The 18,870-nt window shown below is 48.3% G+C and overlaps 1 protein-coding gene across 1 annotated transcript in view; it reads left to right on the top strand.

Annotated features, from left to right (window-relative positions):
- Positions 1 to 18,870, top strand: part of TNPO1 (transportin 1) — a 1,561,564-nt gene that overhangs the window by 609,332 nt on the left and 933,362 nt on the right. The window contains exon 9 of the mRNA XM_086960799.1: positions 11,011 to 11,071. Coding sequence (XP_086816925.1) covers positions 11,011 to 11,071 — 61 coding nt within the window. The remainder of the gene's footprint in view (positions 1 to 11,010; positions 11,072 to 18,870) is intronic.

The raw sequence follows: 18,870 nt of genomic DNA, 5'->3' as shown, positions 1-18,870 counted from the left end.
TACTTCATGTGAGTCACCCCTATGATAGGCCTAAGGGCAGGGTGCATTGTAAGCATAAGGTTGGACAAGCCCTGATGTGTGTGGCATGTCCTAATAGTGATACAGATATTTTCGTTTTTCACTATTGTAAGGCTACCTGTTCTCATAGGCCATAATGGGCTGCTGGAATTATTACACTCGATAATCCCAGCAAGCTCAGGGAACATGGTAGAAAGTCAAGTTTAGTATGCCTGAACTCAGAATAATAAAATCCTTCTTTTAGTAAAGTTTTTTTTTAATATCCTGTGTTTGCAAATGCTACTTTTAGAAAGCTAGCATTTTCTTGCCTAACCATTTCAGCCCGCCTCTGCTAGGATGCGTATTTGCTGTCTGGTTTCTGTGAGTGACAGGGTTGGGGAATTCAAGGGGACAGTCTGGGCTGCCAGGTGGTGAATAGAGGGATTACCCCCAAGATAGGTGGGAGGAGTGCCCCTTGACTCTGTATAGGGCTGTGCTCTGCCACCACAATGCTGGCTCCACCCCCTGGAGAGCGTCTGATGTCCCTGCCCTGCTCTCTGAAAGAAGAAGCCAGAGTCACCGCAACAAAGTGCTCAGAGACTGACTGGATTAGGCAAAGGCCCCCCTGGCCTGCGAGAACAAAAGAAACTCAGTATAAAGGTAGGAGCCATGCTCCTAAGAAATCATATCCTGTTTTACCACTAAGATCCTCTGCCTGACTAGAAGGACCAGGAAGAAGCTGAAGGAGGAGAGACTGTACCTGATCTGAAGGACTGGCCTGCAGCGGTGCCTTGCTGAGAAAGGAGAGGAATAGACCAGAAAGGACTTTGCTTCATTTGTGCCTAAACAATCTCCAAGGATTTGATTGAGCTGCCCCCTGAACAGAGTCCCAGGACCAGTGGACTATATTGTGCCTTCCCTGCCAAGTTGTGGGGACTTGTTTGATCTTTTTGTGCCGCTGGAGCCCCGACTGAAGTGTGCCCCGCTCGCCCCTCTCTTGCAGCCCGTGCCTCGCCGCCTCGCCTCGAGCCGCGCCGCTATCCCCAGAGCTGTGTCTGCTACGCTGGGCCGCCTGCACCCTGCCCCCTCCTTCTCAGAGTCACACACTTTGGTCGCCCAGCCGCAGGAAATAGCCCGGAGCCTCTGGGAGGCGAGAAACGCCTGCACGCTGTAAGCGCACCGGCCGCCCCGCTCCAGCCCGAAGAGAAGATCACCTGCATTGTCCGCCACCAGGTAGCCGGAAGGTACGGTGCGTACCCCTTACGTGCCCTGCTTCGCATCGTTCACCCCTGCTGAGGCTGCACCGCACCCGTTGAGCCACCGGTAGGACCCGTGCCCGCCGCTAGGTGCCGCCTCAACACCTGCCTTTTCTGCCCTGGACCAGCCTCCTGATCGTCGTCCACCCCTAGGTGTGGAGCGTAGGAGTACGACTTGTCCCCTGCAAGGAAGGCCGTGTGAGGAGTGTACGTCGCGTCCAAAGAGCATCGAACCTCAAGGTACTGTGCCATCACGGTTTTGGGGGCGGGTAATTAGCGAAGGGCGGGACACCCTGCTAGATTTGCCCTCTGAAGTTTACAATTCCTACCCTCACATGAAGGAAACCTTGATGACCAGGTTTGGGTTAACTCCTGAAATGTATAGACAGAGGTTCAGGGGTTGTACTAAGATTCCTGGGTGTACCTATGTGGAGTATGTCTCTTTTTTTTTGCAGAGCACTGGATGGTTGGGTGAAGGGTAGCAAAGTGAATGATTTTTAAGGGCTTCTTGATTTAATGGCGTGGGAGCACTTGTCTAGTAATTGTTTTCCTGAGCTACGCCAGCACCTGATTGATAGCAAGCTGACTAACCCTAGGAAGCTTGCTGAGGAGGCGGACCGCTGGCTCGGCACCAGGGTCCGCAAGGGTCGAGTGGGAGACTCCGCCAAGGGTGGGCAGACCATCCTGGCTTGGGAGCCCCCCAAGACCCAAACTGCGGTGAGGGCCTTCCTAGGACTCTCAGGGTACTACAGGAGGTTCATCAAGGGGTATGGCAGCATTGTTACACCCTTGACCGAGCTGACTTCGAAGAAGCAGCCCAAGAAGGTGATCTGGACTGACACCTGTCAGAAAGCTTTTGACACCCTGAAGACTGCCATGTGCACGGCGCCCGTGCTCCTGGCTCCTGACTTCTCCAAAGAATTCCTAGTGCAGACAGACGCTTCAGAGCATGGTGTAGGAGCTGTTCTCTCACAGATGACTGAGGAGGGCTGGGACCAGCCTGTAGCCTTCATCAGCAGGAGGTTACTTCCAGGGGAACAAAGGTGGAGTGCAATTGAGCATGAAGCATTTGCTGTTGTCTGGGCATTGAAGAAGCTAAGACCCTACTTGTTTGGGTCTCACTTCCGGGTTCAGACAGACCACAGGCCCCTCAGATGGTTGATGCAAATGAGGGGTGAGAACCCAAAGCTGTTGAGGTGGTCCATTTCTCTACAGGGTATGGACTTCACGGTGGAACATCGCCCTGGCATAGATCACGCCAATGCTGACGGTCTATCCAGGTTTTTCCGTCTTAGTGATGAGGAACTCCCTGGGGTAGGGTAATTCTCACCACATTTGAGCTGAAGGGGACACGTGTTAGACCTGGCACCTTGGCGTGAGTCTCCCTTCCACTTTTTGCCGATGTGCCTCAGATGTTTTACTGTTGTTAGCTGCTCAGGGATCTGTGCCACAGCCAATCAGTGCCACAGTGCAAGTGCTCCCTGTGTAAAGTGTACATGTAATTGATTTCCATGATTGGCTTATTGGGTTTACTATCAGTCTCCAGTAAAGTGCACCAGGAGTGCCAGGGCTTGTAAATACCAATGCTGCTAGTGGGCCTGCAGCGCTGGTTGTGCCACCCATAGAAGCAGCCTTTTAAAATGTGTCTAAGGTCTGCCATTGCAGAACCTGCGTGCAGTCTGGTACTGTCATGCTGGCTGGGCAAGTGCACACACTTGCCAGCCTCTAAACCTTTCCTTTACTTCATATGAGTCACCCATATGGTAGTCCCAAGGGCAGGGTGAATTGTAAGCATAAGGTAGGACAAGCCCTGATGTGTGTGGCATGTCCTAATAGTGAATTACAGCCATTTTCGTTTTTCACTATTGTAAGGGTACCTGTTCTCATAGGCCATAATGGGCTGCTGGAATTATTACACTCGATAATCCCAGCAAGCTCAGGGAACATGGTAGAAAGTCAAGTTTAGTATGCCTGAACTCAGAATAATAAAATACTTCTTTTAATAAAGTTTATTTTAATATCCTGTGTTTGCAAATGCTACTTTTAGAAAGCTAGCATTTGCTTGCCTAACCATTTCAGCCCGTCTCTGCTAGGATGTGTATCTGCTGTCTGGTTTCTGTGAGTGACAGGGTTGGGGAATTCCAGGGGACAGTCCTGGCTGCCAGGTGGTGAATAGAGGGATTACCCCCAGGATAGGTGGGAGGAGTGCCCCTTGACTCTGTATAGGGCTGTGCTCTGCCACCACAATGCTCGCTCCACCCCCTGGAGAGCGTCTGTTCTCCCTGCCCTGCTCTCTGAAAGAAGAAGGCAGAGTCACTACAACAAAGTGCTCAGAGACTGACTAGATTAGGCAAAGGCCCCCCTGGCCTGCGAGAACAAAAGAAACTCAGTATAAAGGTAGGAGCCCTGCTCCTAAGAAATCAGATCCTGTTTTACCACGAAGAATCTTCCTGACTAGAAGGACCAGGAAGAAGCTGAAGGAGGAGAGACTGTCCCTGATCTGAAGGACTGGCCTGCAGCGGTGCCTTGCTGAGAAAGGAGAGGAAAAGATCAGAAAGGACTTTGCTTCAGTTGTGCCTAAACAATCTCCAAGGGCTTGATTGAGTTTGCCCCCTGAACAGAGTCCCAGGACCAGTGAACTCTATTGTGCCTTCCCTGCCAAGTTGTGGGGACTTGTCTGATCTTTTTGTGCCGCTGGAGCCCGCCTGAAGTGTGCCCCGCTCGCCCCCCTCTTGCAGCCCGTGCCTGGCCGCCCCGCCTCGAGCTGCGCCGCTCTCCCCAGACCCGCGTATGCTTCGCTGGGCCGCCTGCACCCTGCCTCCTCCTTCTCAGAGTCGCACACTTTGGTCCCCCAGCCGCAGGAAATAGCCCGGAGCCGCTGGGAGGCGAGAAACGCCTGCACGCTGTAAGCGCACCGGCCGCCTCCCGCCCCGCTCCGGACCGTAGAGAAGATCACCTGCATTGCCGTCACCACGTAGCCGGAAGGTACGGTGCGTACCCCTAACGTGTTGCAGAGACAGGGCCGCTGTGATCAAGCGGGGGATCGTGTTCCCAGCCATGAACTGTGCGAACTAAAGTATTAAACCAAGAACTGGGAATATTCTTTGACTTAAGAGCACACTATTGCCTATTTTCATCTGGTGGCCTCATTTTTGAACCGTTATATTGGTCTTGAAAATAATCCTGCACATGAAAGTTATTTTTACATAAAGTCTACGTATTTTTGATACCAACGTTACGCCTGGTGTCTATTTGTGGGTGGTCTGTAATTTTGCTGTATGTGGTCATGAATGCTTAACTAAACTAATGCCCTGAAGATTAGCCTTGGCTGCTCGCGCCACACTACCTAGAGGGTGAGCAGGGGTTATTTTTAAGGAGTAGTTCCCTTACCCTGACTAGAGGAGAGGGTCCCTGTTTGTCACAAGTGCATACCTGTGCCAACCAGAGACCCCCAATTCTAACAGGCACAATTTCCCATTCTGCGTCATCTATTTGCTGCCAAATTCGTGTACTTGCCAAGTCCAGTAGGTTTAAGTTGAAGTTGCCTACCAATAGCCACATAGCATCTGGATGGCTCATCCACTGGTCTCAATATTGCAGCTATGCTTTTAAACTGTGATTTCTTCTTTGCCAATGGTAGGTTAACTCGAACATCACCAATAATTGTCGTTAATTTGGCAAATATAAGTGAATGTAAATTCAGTTTAGCTACTACAAAATCGCTAGTACCTGTGTAGAGGCGGGTTATAGTTGGCCCCAAGCTTTAACTTATGTGCATAGCCACCCCACCTGAGCTGTGGCCTCGATTTGTTGACGGCAGGGCTGGAGCGAATAGTTTGTTGAAATCTTGTCAGCAACTGCTGGGTTCAGCCAGGTCTTCTGTAGGCATACTTTATCATTTTGATGCAAAGTCTTCATTTCTTCTTGTCTTGTAAGTATGTTAAGCCCTCTGATATTCCAGGAGCACACTGTGAGCACCGCATCTAGATTGGTTTTTGATTGTCGAGGCTGTCCAAAAGGATTTGTTTTAAGGACGCTGGTTGCTGTCAGTTTGGTGAATCCCTTTATAATTGCTTGTTCCCGCTTGTGGGCAGACTTGCAAAATTTAATTAGTGATGCTTCTAGATATCAAAATCCCAGCGTAGGGGCAACCTATAATCTCTGCTCCTCTGCGTTTTTGAGAGCAGATCTTTTCTCTGACAGATGTTTTGTTGCCAGATATTTCATTGATTTTCTTTGGCCTGTTTGAGAAAACACTTGTCTAGTATGTAGATGGAGGGTCAAATACTTGGATGCCTCATCCTTTTAGGGTAACTTTGTCTGACATAATTTTTGCTTTAATTTCTCTGCACCTAAGGACTATCCTTGGCTGTTCATTCACATCTTAATTTCGGCGTGGTCTAAATGCCACTGAATCTATATCCGTTGTGGAAATCATGTCCAGGCCTGGCAGCGTTGAGAGGAACAATAACAGATTTCCTCTATTTATAATGTCAATGAGGCCTCTTCTGGGTACAAGATGAGAGCTGACATTCACTGAATTAAATTAGGAATTGGGTATGGTTTGTAACTGAAATGCCTTTACGTGCGAATACACAGTCTGTTACTAGACCTGCTGTAGGTGAGCCTCCAATTGCATTTGATATGATTTCAGTAGTTTGTGCTCCATTTAGTCTGGAGATTTGGGGGCATAGGATAAGGGCATGCTTGTTATAACTTTTGATAGGCAGGAGCTTTTATTCCGTTTTAGAATTATGTCCTCCTAAGAAGCAAGGAGGCTCGGTCTGTTGAGGGTATTTAGGTCTGAAGGATCTGCTTTTCTATGTTCATATTCTCTAATAATTTTTCTATTTGTGTGTAATCGGAGATTAGTGGAGCATCGCTTTCCTGTTCATGCCCAGCGGCATTTGTGTCCTCGTACTGCTTGAGGACAGAGATTAAAGTGGATGTGTTGGTGGTTGCCACAGTGATTTGTGGCTCCTTCTCTTTCTAGGTTTTGCACCTTGTGACGCAGCGCGAAGCGTTGTCGCAAGCGAGACCTATTGTCGTCGACTAGGCTCTCAAGGGAGACAGGAGATGGGCAGGCGCAGGCTGCAGGCCGGACTGGAAATGTGAACGCGCCGCGCTGATCTCCTGTCCCCCTTGGGAGGCAAGTCAGCATGCAGTTTCACTTTCACTTTTGTGAAAACTCGCACCATCGTTGGACAGGAATGGAAGCATAGAAAAATCCTGTTACAGACCAGAGGCGGACAGGGAGGCAGTTTCGGGCGAGGCAAGGGGCAGCCTTGGGCGCCACCCTGAAGTTGCTGCTGACACCATGCGCTGTGCCAGGGCGCCTGCTGTCGGAGAGCTCCCGAGTCACAGATGAGGAGTTTGCCAAGTCCGCACACTATTGCATGCACTGATTGAGAAGGGCTTACCCACCCCACGAGCCTCTACATGAACAAACTCCCTTTTAACTACAGACGCCCCTTGTCTTTGTGCACCCCCTTAGCTTGGCTGGGGCACGGTCAGCACCACAGGGGCAGACGATGTCCCATCCCACCTGTTCTCTGCTGCACCGGCGACCATCAACCAAAAGCACAGCAAGCAGGGAGTCTGACCCCCCCCCCCAGCACCCAGATCTGTCCCACCCGCAGGGGTCGCAGCTCTCCTTACCTGTGTAGGTCTCGCCTTCCCGCACCACAGCCACAAGTCCAAGTAAAGTCCCGAGGATCGCAGCTAGCGCCCGCTCGGGGGCGGCAGCGGGAAGCAACTCTGCGCCCCGTCGTACCACCCACGTGTCCTCCTGAGGCTCCGGCTCCCTCTCGGCTGCCCGCGTGCCCCCTGCACAACTCTTTGCTCTGCTAGCAAGTCTTTGTCCGCGCGCCCGTCTCGCACTCCAGCAGCCTCCAAGCCCAGGCGGCCGCGCCGCTGACATCAGCCGCGCGCGAGTTCTTCTCCCACACCGGGCAATTAGAGGGCGTGTGCCAGCAACAACAGCTGAAGGCAAGGCGAGCTCCCGCTGGGTATAGAGCGCGCGCAGCTCTAACTGTACAGGAGGCGCAGCGGTAGGGGAGCCCGGGGGCTTCGTCAGTGTTCCAGGACTGTCAGAACAATGCTTGATTTCCTGCAGTTCTGCTACCCTTCAGAATAGTATTCAAGCACTTTTTTTTAAAAAATGGCTTGACTGCGTGCCATAGGACCACAGCATAAGCCATAGAAAAACAAGCATTTGCAATGCAATGGTTCTTGCATTTGTGAGAGTTTGAGCTATTGGCATTGTAAATTACAATGCCTTTAATTTACGTGTTCATTTTTAAAACATAAATAAAAGGCATTGCCATTTACAATGCCAATATCTTAAACTCTCACAAATGCGAGACCTATTGCATTGCAAATGCTTGTTTGATTATAGGTTTTGTCCTTTTGTCACATTTGGAACTATTGTCCTCTTCATGCTCTGATATCTGATGGAGCTCCTGGCGGACCCTATTAATTTTGAAAGCTGAGTAAAATCTGTGGCTGGGGGAGACAGGGTTATTGTTTTCTTATTGATTTTTTTAAGACTTTTTTTGTTTTTCATTGAGAGTACAGGAGCTTGTGGGGATACTTTTGATGCCCCGATTTCTTTAAATTCCTGTAATAACTCTGCTTGCGTATTAGTTGTTTCCACATCTACTTTAATTTCAGTTGTCTCCGTGTGTTGGATAGGATTAAACAATGTGTCTAAATGCTTGTTTTGATTTGCTCGTTGATTTAAGAGTTATGATGTCAGTCACTGTATTTTTTAGGTCCTGTATTTATGATATCATAGTTTTTTTTTTGAAGGGTGACAAACATATCCATTAATTGCAGGCAATAGCAAGGCATTTCAGTTGTCTTAGCCACTAACGGAACTTTTATTATTAGGTCATTCAACTTCTCTAGCTTATATTCTATGTCCATTGTGTGTGTGTGGGCAGCGTTTCCAACACTAAAACTTGAACATCTAGTTTATCTGGTGCAGGATGGCCTCTTGCTCATTCGCAAGCATTGCTTCTTTGAGTAATTTCAACGGAGTGCAATTGGCTTGTCTGATCTGTTCTGAGTTTTCTGAAGCAGCTGGCAGATCCACTAGAGCCAAGGAGGGCACATTTTCCGCATACTTTGATCCAACTTTCGAAAGGGTTCTTTATATTTTTTCGTTGTTGGTAACTTTTGGGAGTTTCAGGAGAAGAGATTCCTTATTTTCAAATTGCTCTCATCTGATCTAATCATCCCCTCCTTAATGGGACTTGCCTGCGGAGGCCTTGGAGAAGTGTCAGACATGCTGGAGAAGAGGTAACAAGTGGGCATGACAGCTGGAAAAGGCAGATTTCCTGCATCTTTTGTTAACATATGTCCCGCACCACTAGGGATCTCTGAAATTGTCCCTTGTCTTCCCTTAATTTGATGTTATTAATCTTGACAACTGGCAACAAAGGGTACTGTTTTGCTATTTGTGCATGAGGAGTTGATTCTAAGCTGTTCTTAGGGCTCAGTTCTGATTGTTGTAATACCGGCTGGCCCTCAGTTGGCGCCTGGAGCCCATTCTCATCTTGGACAATTACATTAGCACATACAAGGTCATCAAAGGTATCATCCAATCCCTCGCCATTTATTGTACCCCTAGCTTTCAAAGTATATGAAGGCATTGTTTTATCTTGGTTAAAATAGTTTCTTATATCCTTAGAATGCTAGTGACGTTGTGTGTTTTACTGCTTTTGGGCCATTAGGATATTGCTGGATCGTGACCAATTGGAGACTGTACCAATCATTGGACCTTTTGGAGTTCGCAGGGCCCCATTTTGCGAATGCATTACAGTGCTAACGCCACTGACACTCACTATCTTTGTTCTTTTTTTTTTTATCATTTTTGCTTTTTTTTCATTGATGGAGCATGCAACAAGAGGGAGCTATAGGTTCTCATTACCAGCCGTAGAATTGCTCACAAATGCTTGTTAAAAACCTTTTATTGTATTAATTTGCTCTGCTGTAGGTTCACTTTGCTATTTTGTTGATATTTGATCGCCATTTGAGGCTGTCATTTTGGAGATGGGGTGCAGGGGAGGCAGGCTGTGCCGAGTCCTAGCTCTTCCGCTTCCTGGGCTCGACCTTTTGGAGCAGCACACTAGTGTCATGCCATGCTACTGCCATTACCTCCCGTTTGTTCAAGGTGGTGTCTTGACTTTAATCTTTAGCCCTGCTGCTTCTCCGGCAAGTTTTCAATGGCAAATCGTAGGACCTGATGTGGCACGTCATTGCAACACATGGGAGCCCAATTCCAGGGCCGTAATGCAAAAGATACGAGTACCAGACTCTTCAGGCCCCCCCCCTCCCCAGCAAATTCCACCTTCACCGACTCTTGGCATCTTGTCAGTTCTCCAATTGCTGTTTTTATGGTATGTGCAAAAATCTTAAATAGTCCACCGGGGTGCTGATGGGGATAAACAATAGTCGTTGGAGGTTTACATTCAATTTAAATGGCGGGTAGTGAGATGTCGAGCGAGCCGCACCTCGGCTGGATACCTCTGCATGCACGATCCTCGACCCTGCCGTGCTGCTCCTACTGTGCAGCAACTTCACCTCCTCAAGAAACCTTTCTCACCTCGACCCACCTATGCCTCTTTCTGTCTGCAAATCTACTAGATGCCCTACCTCCTGTCCATGGCCAGAGGGTGAAATAGCTGAGCTGGGCTTTCTCGCCTATTTCCCCAAGTGCACCTAGAGATGGGTTGGCTGCTGCTGCTTCAGGCATCCAGTCCATCTCCTGTAGGCGTAGTCCGTGATCCACTGCCAGCTGTTAGGTCCAGAGCTCTCAGGAGTAGACCCCCAACGACTGTCAGCTGCTGTCAGCAGTCGCAAGCGCTGGTTGGATTCGGAGGAGCAGCTGTGCTGGACAGCAGGAGCGTAAGCGGTGTCTAAGGTGATTCACCTTTATGGTCCTATATTGATACTGTTTATCATGTGCTGGACAACTCGCCTCAATTAAGGGCAGTTAAGGTTGTTCGCGGAAGACCAGTATCACAGGGACGTTGGCGTTGCCTCCAAGCTTTCACCCCAGTGCTGTCCTCCAACAAAGTTTTCCAGGTAACACCGCAGGCACTCCAGCCTCAACTCCAAATGAGCTGTTTGCACACTGCTGGGTAGTAAATGCCAATACTCAGATCTGGGTCCGGTCGGCGGAGTCTAGGCCCGTCGACCTAAGCATCCGAGGGCAGGAGCTAAGCGCTGTGGCAGGAAGCGAGTGAGCTTGTGGGTGTTTATTCTGGTGTGAGAGAAACCGGGGGAAGCAGAGGGTGTGCTTAAAGAACTATGCAGTGGGGTGGCAGCCGTGCCTTGTTTTCCATCAGTAAAGATTTTGCCAAGTAAGAGCTAGGATGACAAATACATTTACCTTTATGTTAACTCATGTATTCGCTTCTCAATTTGCTGTGTTTAAAGCAGAAATATTTATTATCGTGTACATATTTGAAATGTCCTTGTACTGCAAGATAATGTGTGATGAGTCCAATGTAGTTCTACAAAAATGGTGGCAGCCTAATCTCCCTTTCCCTACCAACTAAACCAGCATGTTGGTTATACTGTATGTTTCTAATGCCCTTAGTCTGCTGGGAAGTGTAAGTGGATGTTTATAAACCAAACTAGAGTAAAATGTTGCTTGCAATAGTTTATTAAGCACAGTAACTGTCATGGTGAGCTTGTGAAAAGCATTTCAAAGCGGATATTTACCTCCCTAAATTTCATTCATTTGTAGATTGATACCTGTGTTGGTGAATGGCATGAAGTATTCCGAAATAGACATTATTTTGCTAAAGGTGAGATTCTTTCTTTAGCTTCTGTTTACTTTTCATATTGTACTCTTAAGTGAGTGATTTATTTTTTCATAGTATTGATTTCTTAGCTCTTTTTCCAATAGAGTTACATGAACATTATTGTTAAACTTTTATTCATACTCCTAACTTTATTTTTATTGTGTGGTCTTCATTGATAGACTGCTGGCTACACAAGTTTTGTGTTCCAAGCTGAAGGCTGATGAAAAAGATAATGCCATCTAACATTTTTATTTATGCTTAGTAGTTTATATAGCACAACCTTCACTACAAAGCAGAGGATAACTATTTCAGGTATAAAATAAAATTGGGTTTCATTACATTGGGGAAATAATAGGTGGGATGGGAATGGACTGGCCCGGAGATGGGAGAGATTTGTGGGTTGTGAGAATATAGTTTGGGTGGCAGGAAAAACTAATTTGATTATCAACAAGTCACACTTAACTTCTTGGGTGAGCTTTTTCCAAAGACAAATGATGTCTGTTGGACTTTGACAGGGATGGTGTTCTACACCCTTGGGCTTTAGCAGGACAAAGCCTCAAACCTGGTGATTATATCGCTATCGGTTTTGTGAACCCCTCCTGATGATGTACCAGGTTTTGAAATAGATGAAATATGGCCGCCATAAGTGTGGCAGGGTATGCTCAGACGTCAGTCCCTTGCTCACTTTGCCACTGGATTCAAGCAAACCGGGCTGAAGACGGCTGGAATGCCAGAAACCGGTCCTCAGAAGCTTGTTTCCGGTCCAGGGAAGACATGGCTTGGCAGTTCGGGCTGGACTGTTTCCATGAGGCACAGGGTCAGACTGATTTGCATATAGCCATGTCTGAACTGGGGTGGCAGAGTGGGCTAAAGAACGGTGATGGATTAAGCCCAGAACTTTTGACTGGGTGTGAGTGTTTGATTGATTCAGATGCTCCGTCCATCACCACCCCCTTTTGTACCCCTTTTGAGGTCTGGCATGCAGCCCAGAGACTGAACAACATCCTGCTGGTCCTTTACTGCCTTTGGGTCATGATTGGCACGACTGAAGGCCTTGGAGCCGAAGCTCTTGGTGTTCTCTTCTCCAACCACAAATTCTTTGTATGCTGCCATCTTCAGAGTCAACGGGCCCTTCCACCCTGCTGCAAAAAGTCCCATCAGCACTGAAGCCACTACCAGTTCCAAAGGCAGTGACTAGACTGAAACCATCGATGCTTAAAATATCTTCAGCTCCACAAAAATACTCTGCGAAAACAAAAATCCACTTTAAGCAGAAGACCCCATTGATAGCAAGCTTTGGGGACCCTAAGCAACCCATTCTTCAGTGTATATAGGAGGATCTTGATGCTCAGCAGAATAGGCTCTTTATACACCTACAGACAGGAAAACCTTTTATCAGGCCCCTGCTGCAGCTACAGGACACTTTGCCAAAGAAGCGGAAGCTGTGCTTTGAGGAGTGTTTTGCCCTGGAAACTACACTTTTTCCAAGGCACAAGAGACAGAAGGACAGGGGCACTAGCCCATCCCTGCTCTCCCTCCTCTTCCTCCCCCATGCTGTTACCACCACATGTGCCTCCTCCTCCACAGACGTCACAACACTCTTAAAATGGGGAAGGGTAACACATCCCATTGTATCCAGGTGTGCCTTATGATGCTCCCTAAGTCCTGGGATTGTGGGAACCACTCATGGCATGACTAAGGGATTGATGCCCTTGGCAACACAGACCCTGGCCTCTATCTGGCAAAACCATCCCCATTGTATGATGATGCCTGCTATCACAAGGTCATGCACAGAACAGATGTTTACTATAAAGTAGACATGCATGTCTTCCAGGAAGGTGATGACTTCTTGGTCGAAACACTCTCCAAAACACAGCATACCTTCTCGTTGCTCCCCATGAAAACAGGAATGCCAGAGACTGTGCCCAAGACATTCCAGGAGCTGATCAAACCCCGGGTGGGCATGACCAGGGTAGACAAAGTATAAACCCTCACCCAGTGACTCGCCTTACACCCACTGGCATGTTCCACCTGACACCCTGGTGGTTACAAGGTGCACAACTGCGCTGATGCCCAAAGTACAGCAGACTCTCCACCTACAGATAAGTAGAGCAAAACCAGCAATGCTGTGGACAAAAGAATGACCGTGCAATCAGCCACGCACTGGTAAATTGACAACTGTGTGGGCCTGCTCTCCATGTACACAAGGGCGCACTGAGAGAAAATGGAAGAATTTTTCCAACCCCTCCCCCCCCCCCTGAACAATACAAACCATACGGTTAGGAGCTTGTGGCTAAGGCAAAACTTGTCTCCATCACCACAATCCGCTTTGCCCTCGATGCAGCTGATACTGCAGCCAGAGGTGTTAACACTAACATCCTGGTTCAGCGTCATGTCTGCCTCAGTGTTCTGGCTTCAAGTCAGAAGTGCAAAAGCATCTGTTAAGCCTTCCATTTAATGGTTCACATCTTTTCAGTCCGCAGGTGTATCAGGTGCTAGAGAAACTAAAAAATGCATGGAGGAAGTCAAAGCGAGGGGGACCGTTCAGGCGCTCCCACCACGAGAATCCTTTCCTAGGTCTCCGTACCGTGGCAGGGAAACAAAACCCTTGAATCTCCCACATTTTACTAAAGGCAGTAGCAATACCACCTGCAGTCCACATGAGGTTACTGAAGAGGCGGTTACAACGCAATAACACCAAAGGCAGAGCCGAAGAGGTCAGGGCTAAGGGAGCAGGCTCTAGCAAGCAGTGACTCCCTCTCACTCACATCCGTCACACTACACCTGCTTGGGAAAGGCTACTGAGGTTTCTCACACATTGGGAAGAGATCTATTCTGACCAGTGGGTGCGTTCCATCATACTTCAGTTGCTGCCTTAAACTCACTGCAATCCCACCAAACATCCCACCTTGCACACACCCTCCCTACAGAATATCAGCACCTTCTTCATGAAAAGATCCAGGTGCTTATCCTCAAGTGCATAATAGAACCTGTGCCATTGCGCCATTGGAGCACCAAGACTGTCATCGTTCTTGAAAGATAGAACATTTCAAGTACAGGAGAATAATAATCTCTCTAAAACCAGGTTACTGAGGTTTGAGGTCCCACAAGGCTCCTCGTTGAGCCCAATGCTTTTTAATGTGTACATGGAACCACTGGCTAAGATTGTGCTGGAGTTTGATATATCTATGATGTCCTATGCCGATGACATTCAGTTGGTCATCTCCTTGGACCCAAAAAATAGCATGGATGGTAAGCGATTATCTGTCTGCTCGGTAAGAGTCAAAGAGTGGATGACAAGAAGTTGTCTAAAATTAAATGGGGACAAAACTGAGTTACTATTTCTCAGAAGTAAAGCAATACGCAGGACCACCTTTGGCTGGCCTGCTTGTCTAGGCAATCCACCTATCCCCACAGAAATAATAAAAAATGTAGGCTTCTGGTTAGAAACGGATCTATCTATGGTGACACAGGCTAAGAAGGTGGAAGCGACCGGCTTAGGAAGACAGTGGTCCATTCTTTAGTCACCTCGTGGTTAGATTATGGAAAATCATTGTTCCTGGGAGCACCTAAAGTTGTAAGTCACAGACTGCAGGTGGTTCAGAATGCAGCTGCAAGCCGGCTGTGCAATGTCCGAGCTCGGGAGTCGGTGAAAAAGCACTTAATCGGACTTCATTGGCTCCCTGTAGAAGCCAGAATAAAATTCAAAATACTGGTCATCACCCACAGAGCTTCCCATAATAGTGGTCCCCAAAAAATCAAGAGGCTAGTATCCCCTCACATCTCAAATAGGCGGCTGCAATCAAACACAGAGGAACTTCTAAAACCAACAAAGTTCAGGAGGGAGAGATGGGGAGGAAGAGATGGGGAGGAAGATCCTTCTCCGACCTTGCTCCTAAACTCTGGAATTCTTTACCACTGGAATATAGGTTGATGGATAAAGAATTAAAGTTCTGCAAAGCGATTAAAACGTGGTTGTTTATTCCCTTGGCTGCGGCGGTAATTCTGCCGCAGCGCATGGGGGGAGGGGCGGGGCCGCGCGACGCCGCCATGCTCGTGACGGAACCACTCCGTCACGAGCCTCGGGCGCGCGCTGTGCTTGTGCCGGAGTGGTACTGTCACGGCCCGCCCGCTCAATAGAACGCTCAGCGCAGGCGCAAAATCGCTGCCGCGCAGGCGTGCCGGCCGGGCCGTGACGGAACCACTCCGTCATTAGCACAGCCCGTCCGTGGCTGGTGACGGAGTGGTTCCGTCACCAGCATGCAAAGAGTTAATCAATACCTCTAAGGCCTGGCTAACCCATATCAGTTATGTGACCTCCTAGCGCTGGGAAGCCTTACGGCAGCCATGCGCTCAATAAATCCTATAATAATAATAAACACCTTTATTTTCTCATTCCCAAGAAGGACAGATCTCTAAGACCAGTTATCGATCTCAGGCCCCTCAGTAAGTACATTTTCTCAGAATATGTCCATATGGTCACTGTGCCGAATATTATCCCTGTTCTAGATCTAGTCGACTTTGAGAGCTGTCGATTTAAAGGAATACTGCTTTCACTTAGCCATCCACCCTGCGTATTGACGCTATCTGTGATTTGTGCTAAGTGGTCAGCAATATCAATGCAGAGTGTTGGTGCTCAGGCTTACGCTTGCCCCCAGAATATCTGCAAAATGCCTCACTGTTGTAGTTACTCACCTTAGACGGGGCAGCATTCCTGTATCCTGATTCTTTTGGCTGATCAAGACTGCAACAAGCAGCTCTGTCTCGCTCATACCCAGTCAACTATTTTCTTCCTTTACAAACTGGGATTCACAATAAAAACTGTCAAATACCACCTGCAGGCTCTGTAGTTTCAGCCTTGTCTAGAAGCCATACTAAACACAGTTACCAGCAAGTATTACCCTAATCAAGCAAGAGTGCAGGCCTTCCAGCAGCTACTGCCTCTTTTTCAGCCAAATTGCCAACTAATCGCCGGAACAGTAATGTACCTTCTAGGAATGATGGTACCATGCATAACCATTGTTCTACATGCCCGCCTACACATGCTCCGCACTTCCTCTCACAAGCTTAGAATCACTGGGAGGGCCTAGGGTCGATACTAGCCAGGACCCATTGCTCTCTGCAGTGGTTGAGCAGCAGCAACAACCTGCTGCAGGGATGGCCCTTTCTGGACCGGATTATTCAGGTGACAATCCCCACAGACTCATTCCTTTCTGGGTGGGGAGTGCATCTTCAGGATCCTACTGTTCTTGTGGTCGCTGCAGCAGTAGGGCCTCCACATCAATTAACTCAAGTTGCTGGTCATCCTGCTAACATTCACAGCTTTCTTCCAGCAGATTGAACGCAAAGTAGTCCTCATAAAAACAGGAAAGATGACGAACATGTATTCTCTCAAAAAACAAGACAGCACTCGCTAACCACTACTATTAGTTCTACTGTAGAGCATTTGTCATTGGGCAATTCACCATCTGAAACACTTTCTGGCACAATACCCTCCCGGAACCCCAAAATGCCACAGCTTCGGCTCCCGTTTCCCACACATAGAGTACATGGGCAATGCATTATGGATTAGCTGATCAGAGAAATTTGCCTTATGCTTTTCCGCTTCTCACACTCCTTCCATGTTTAGTCTGGAAAATTTGGCAAACCCATCACTCTTCCTCGTGGCTCCTGCTTGGGCCTGACAACTGCAGTTCTTCACCCTGCTAGAAATGTCTGGTTCCCCACGAGAATCTCCTGATTTTCCCAGACCTACTCACGTAGAATCACAGCAAACCACGGCACTGTAGTCCCAGGCAGCTCAATATAGCGATATGGCTGCTGAGGTCCTTGAATTTGGCTTCCTCAGTTTCCCTCAAACTCAAGTGCATGTGCATCCTCAAAGAAGCACACAGACTCAGTATGCTGGCCTGCTATGACACTAAATGGAAAAGGTTTGTCCACTACTGCATTCCTAAGCATGTAGCCTCCATTCCAAGACATCAACTATTACTTTCTTCACTTACAAATATCAGGCATTGCCTATACATCCATACGCCTGCATCTAGTCTCCTTAGCTGCCGACATGCAGAACAGGGAAAACAACTCTTTGTTTTGAATACCTGTAATCAAGGCCTTCATGGAGGTTCTCAAATGTTTTCTACCTCCCAGAGTAAGTATATGTTCTCACTGTTATGGGGGATGGATTTTTTGCATGGTAGCCAGACAGGGGTGACCTTCGTTCAACAAGTTGGGGTTGTTGAAGTGTGTGGGGGCTAGATGGGTGTTTGGTTCTATATTTAAGGGACTCCCCAAGATCACCTTATCACCTGCTGCCTTCCTTTCCCTGTAAGCTCCAGAGTTCTCCCTACATGTGTGGTCATAAATATGCGTTGCAATGCTACATTGCACACAAGGGATACTCCTGGGCTTTGGCAGCTTGATCTCCATGATGACGGAGGTCAACTTGGGAAACTAAATAATCTGGAGAATGAATGATCCACGTGCAGTCCTATATGTCTTTGCATTTCTTAGGCGGCTCAAGGTAGACATAGGGCTTCTCCTAGAACTGCACGTCACTGAGCACACAAAATCAAAACGGAACTTTACTTGGCCCCTCTCGCAACCATTGTCGTAAACTATGGGCTCAACATTGTCTCCTATGCAGATGCCACATAGCTCATCCTCTCCCTCACCAAGGAACCTGACATCACCAGGCACAACTTCCAAGAAGGGAGTAAAGCCGTCTCGGCCTTTATGAGCAACAGCTGCCTGAAGCTTAACTCGGCGAAGACAGAGGTCCTAATCCTTGGTTCCACCCCCTCCATATAGAACGACACCAGGTGGCCCCGCCCTTGGAAACCCACCCACCCCAACGGACCATGCACGAATCCTCTGCATCATACTCGATACCTCACTCACCATGAACAGCCAAATCAACGGCATAACCTCTGCGTGCTTGAACCCCCGCTGCATACTTCGCAAGACGTTCAAGTGGACCCCGACTCCAGGAAAACCGTCGCCCATGCCCTCATCACCTGCAGACTGGACTACAGCAACACCCTCTATGCCGGAATCAACAAAAAAACTCCTCCACAAACTCCACACCGTTAGAACCCTACAGCCAGACTTATCCTTGATATCCCACAAAACAGTCATCACCCAAAACCTCCGCGACCTCACATGGCTAACCGTCGAAAAAAGAATAATCTTCAAGCTGCTCACACACGCTCACAATACCAGAGCCCAATACCTCAACAACCGATTCTCCCTCCACGTCCCCAAGAGAAACCTCCGCTCAGCCTACATCGCCAAAGTCATCGTCCCTCGTTCCTACAGGACCAAGGCTGGTGGAAGATCCTTCTCCTACCTCGCAGCCAAGACCTGGCACGAACTCCCCCATCACCTCCGACGGAGTCCAACACTGCACCAATTCAGAAAGGACCTCAAAACCTGGCTCTTTGAATGATCCCAACGGAGCTGCTCACACCCCTGGTCCCTACAGAGCCTTGACACCCCTCACGGGTGAGTAGTGGGCTCTACAAAACCCTGATAGATTGATTGAAAGCAGTGTGAATTAGGGAGCTGCATACAGCTACTTATTTGGCCTATGCTGGGTGGTGTTCTGGAGAGGGTTAGAGTAATGTACACTGTAATCCATTTCGGATAGGGAGGGCACATTGATTTCCCTACACAGTATCTTGAGGAGGGGGGCGGGGGCAAAAGAGTGATTGTTGCATGCGTCTTTGGCCCTAACATGTGTAGCACAGATCACTTTTGTCCAAGTCTTTCATAAAATTCTGGGATTTGGCCATTCAAAGGTT

This window comes from Lissotriton vulgaris, chromosome 3_1 (assembly GCF_964263255.1).
Source record: "Lissotriton vulgaris chromosome 3_1, aLisVul1.2, whole genome shotgun sequence".
NCBI lineage: Eukaryota > Metazoa > Chordata > Amphibia > Caudata > Salamandridae > Lissotriton > Lissotriton vulgaris.
The sequence above is the reverse complement of the archived record's forward strand: the minus strand, read 5'-3'. Positions and strand labels throughout refer to the sequence as shown.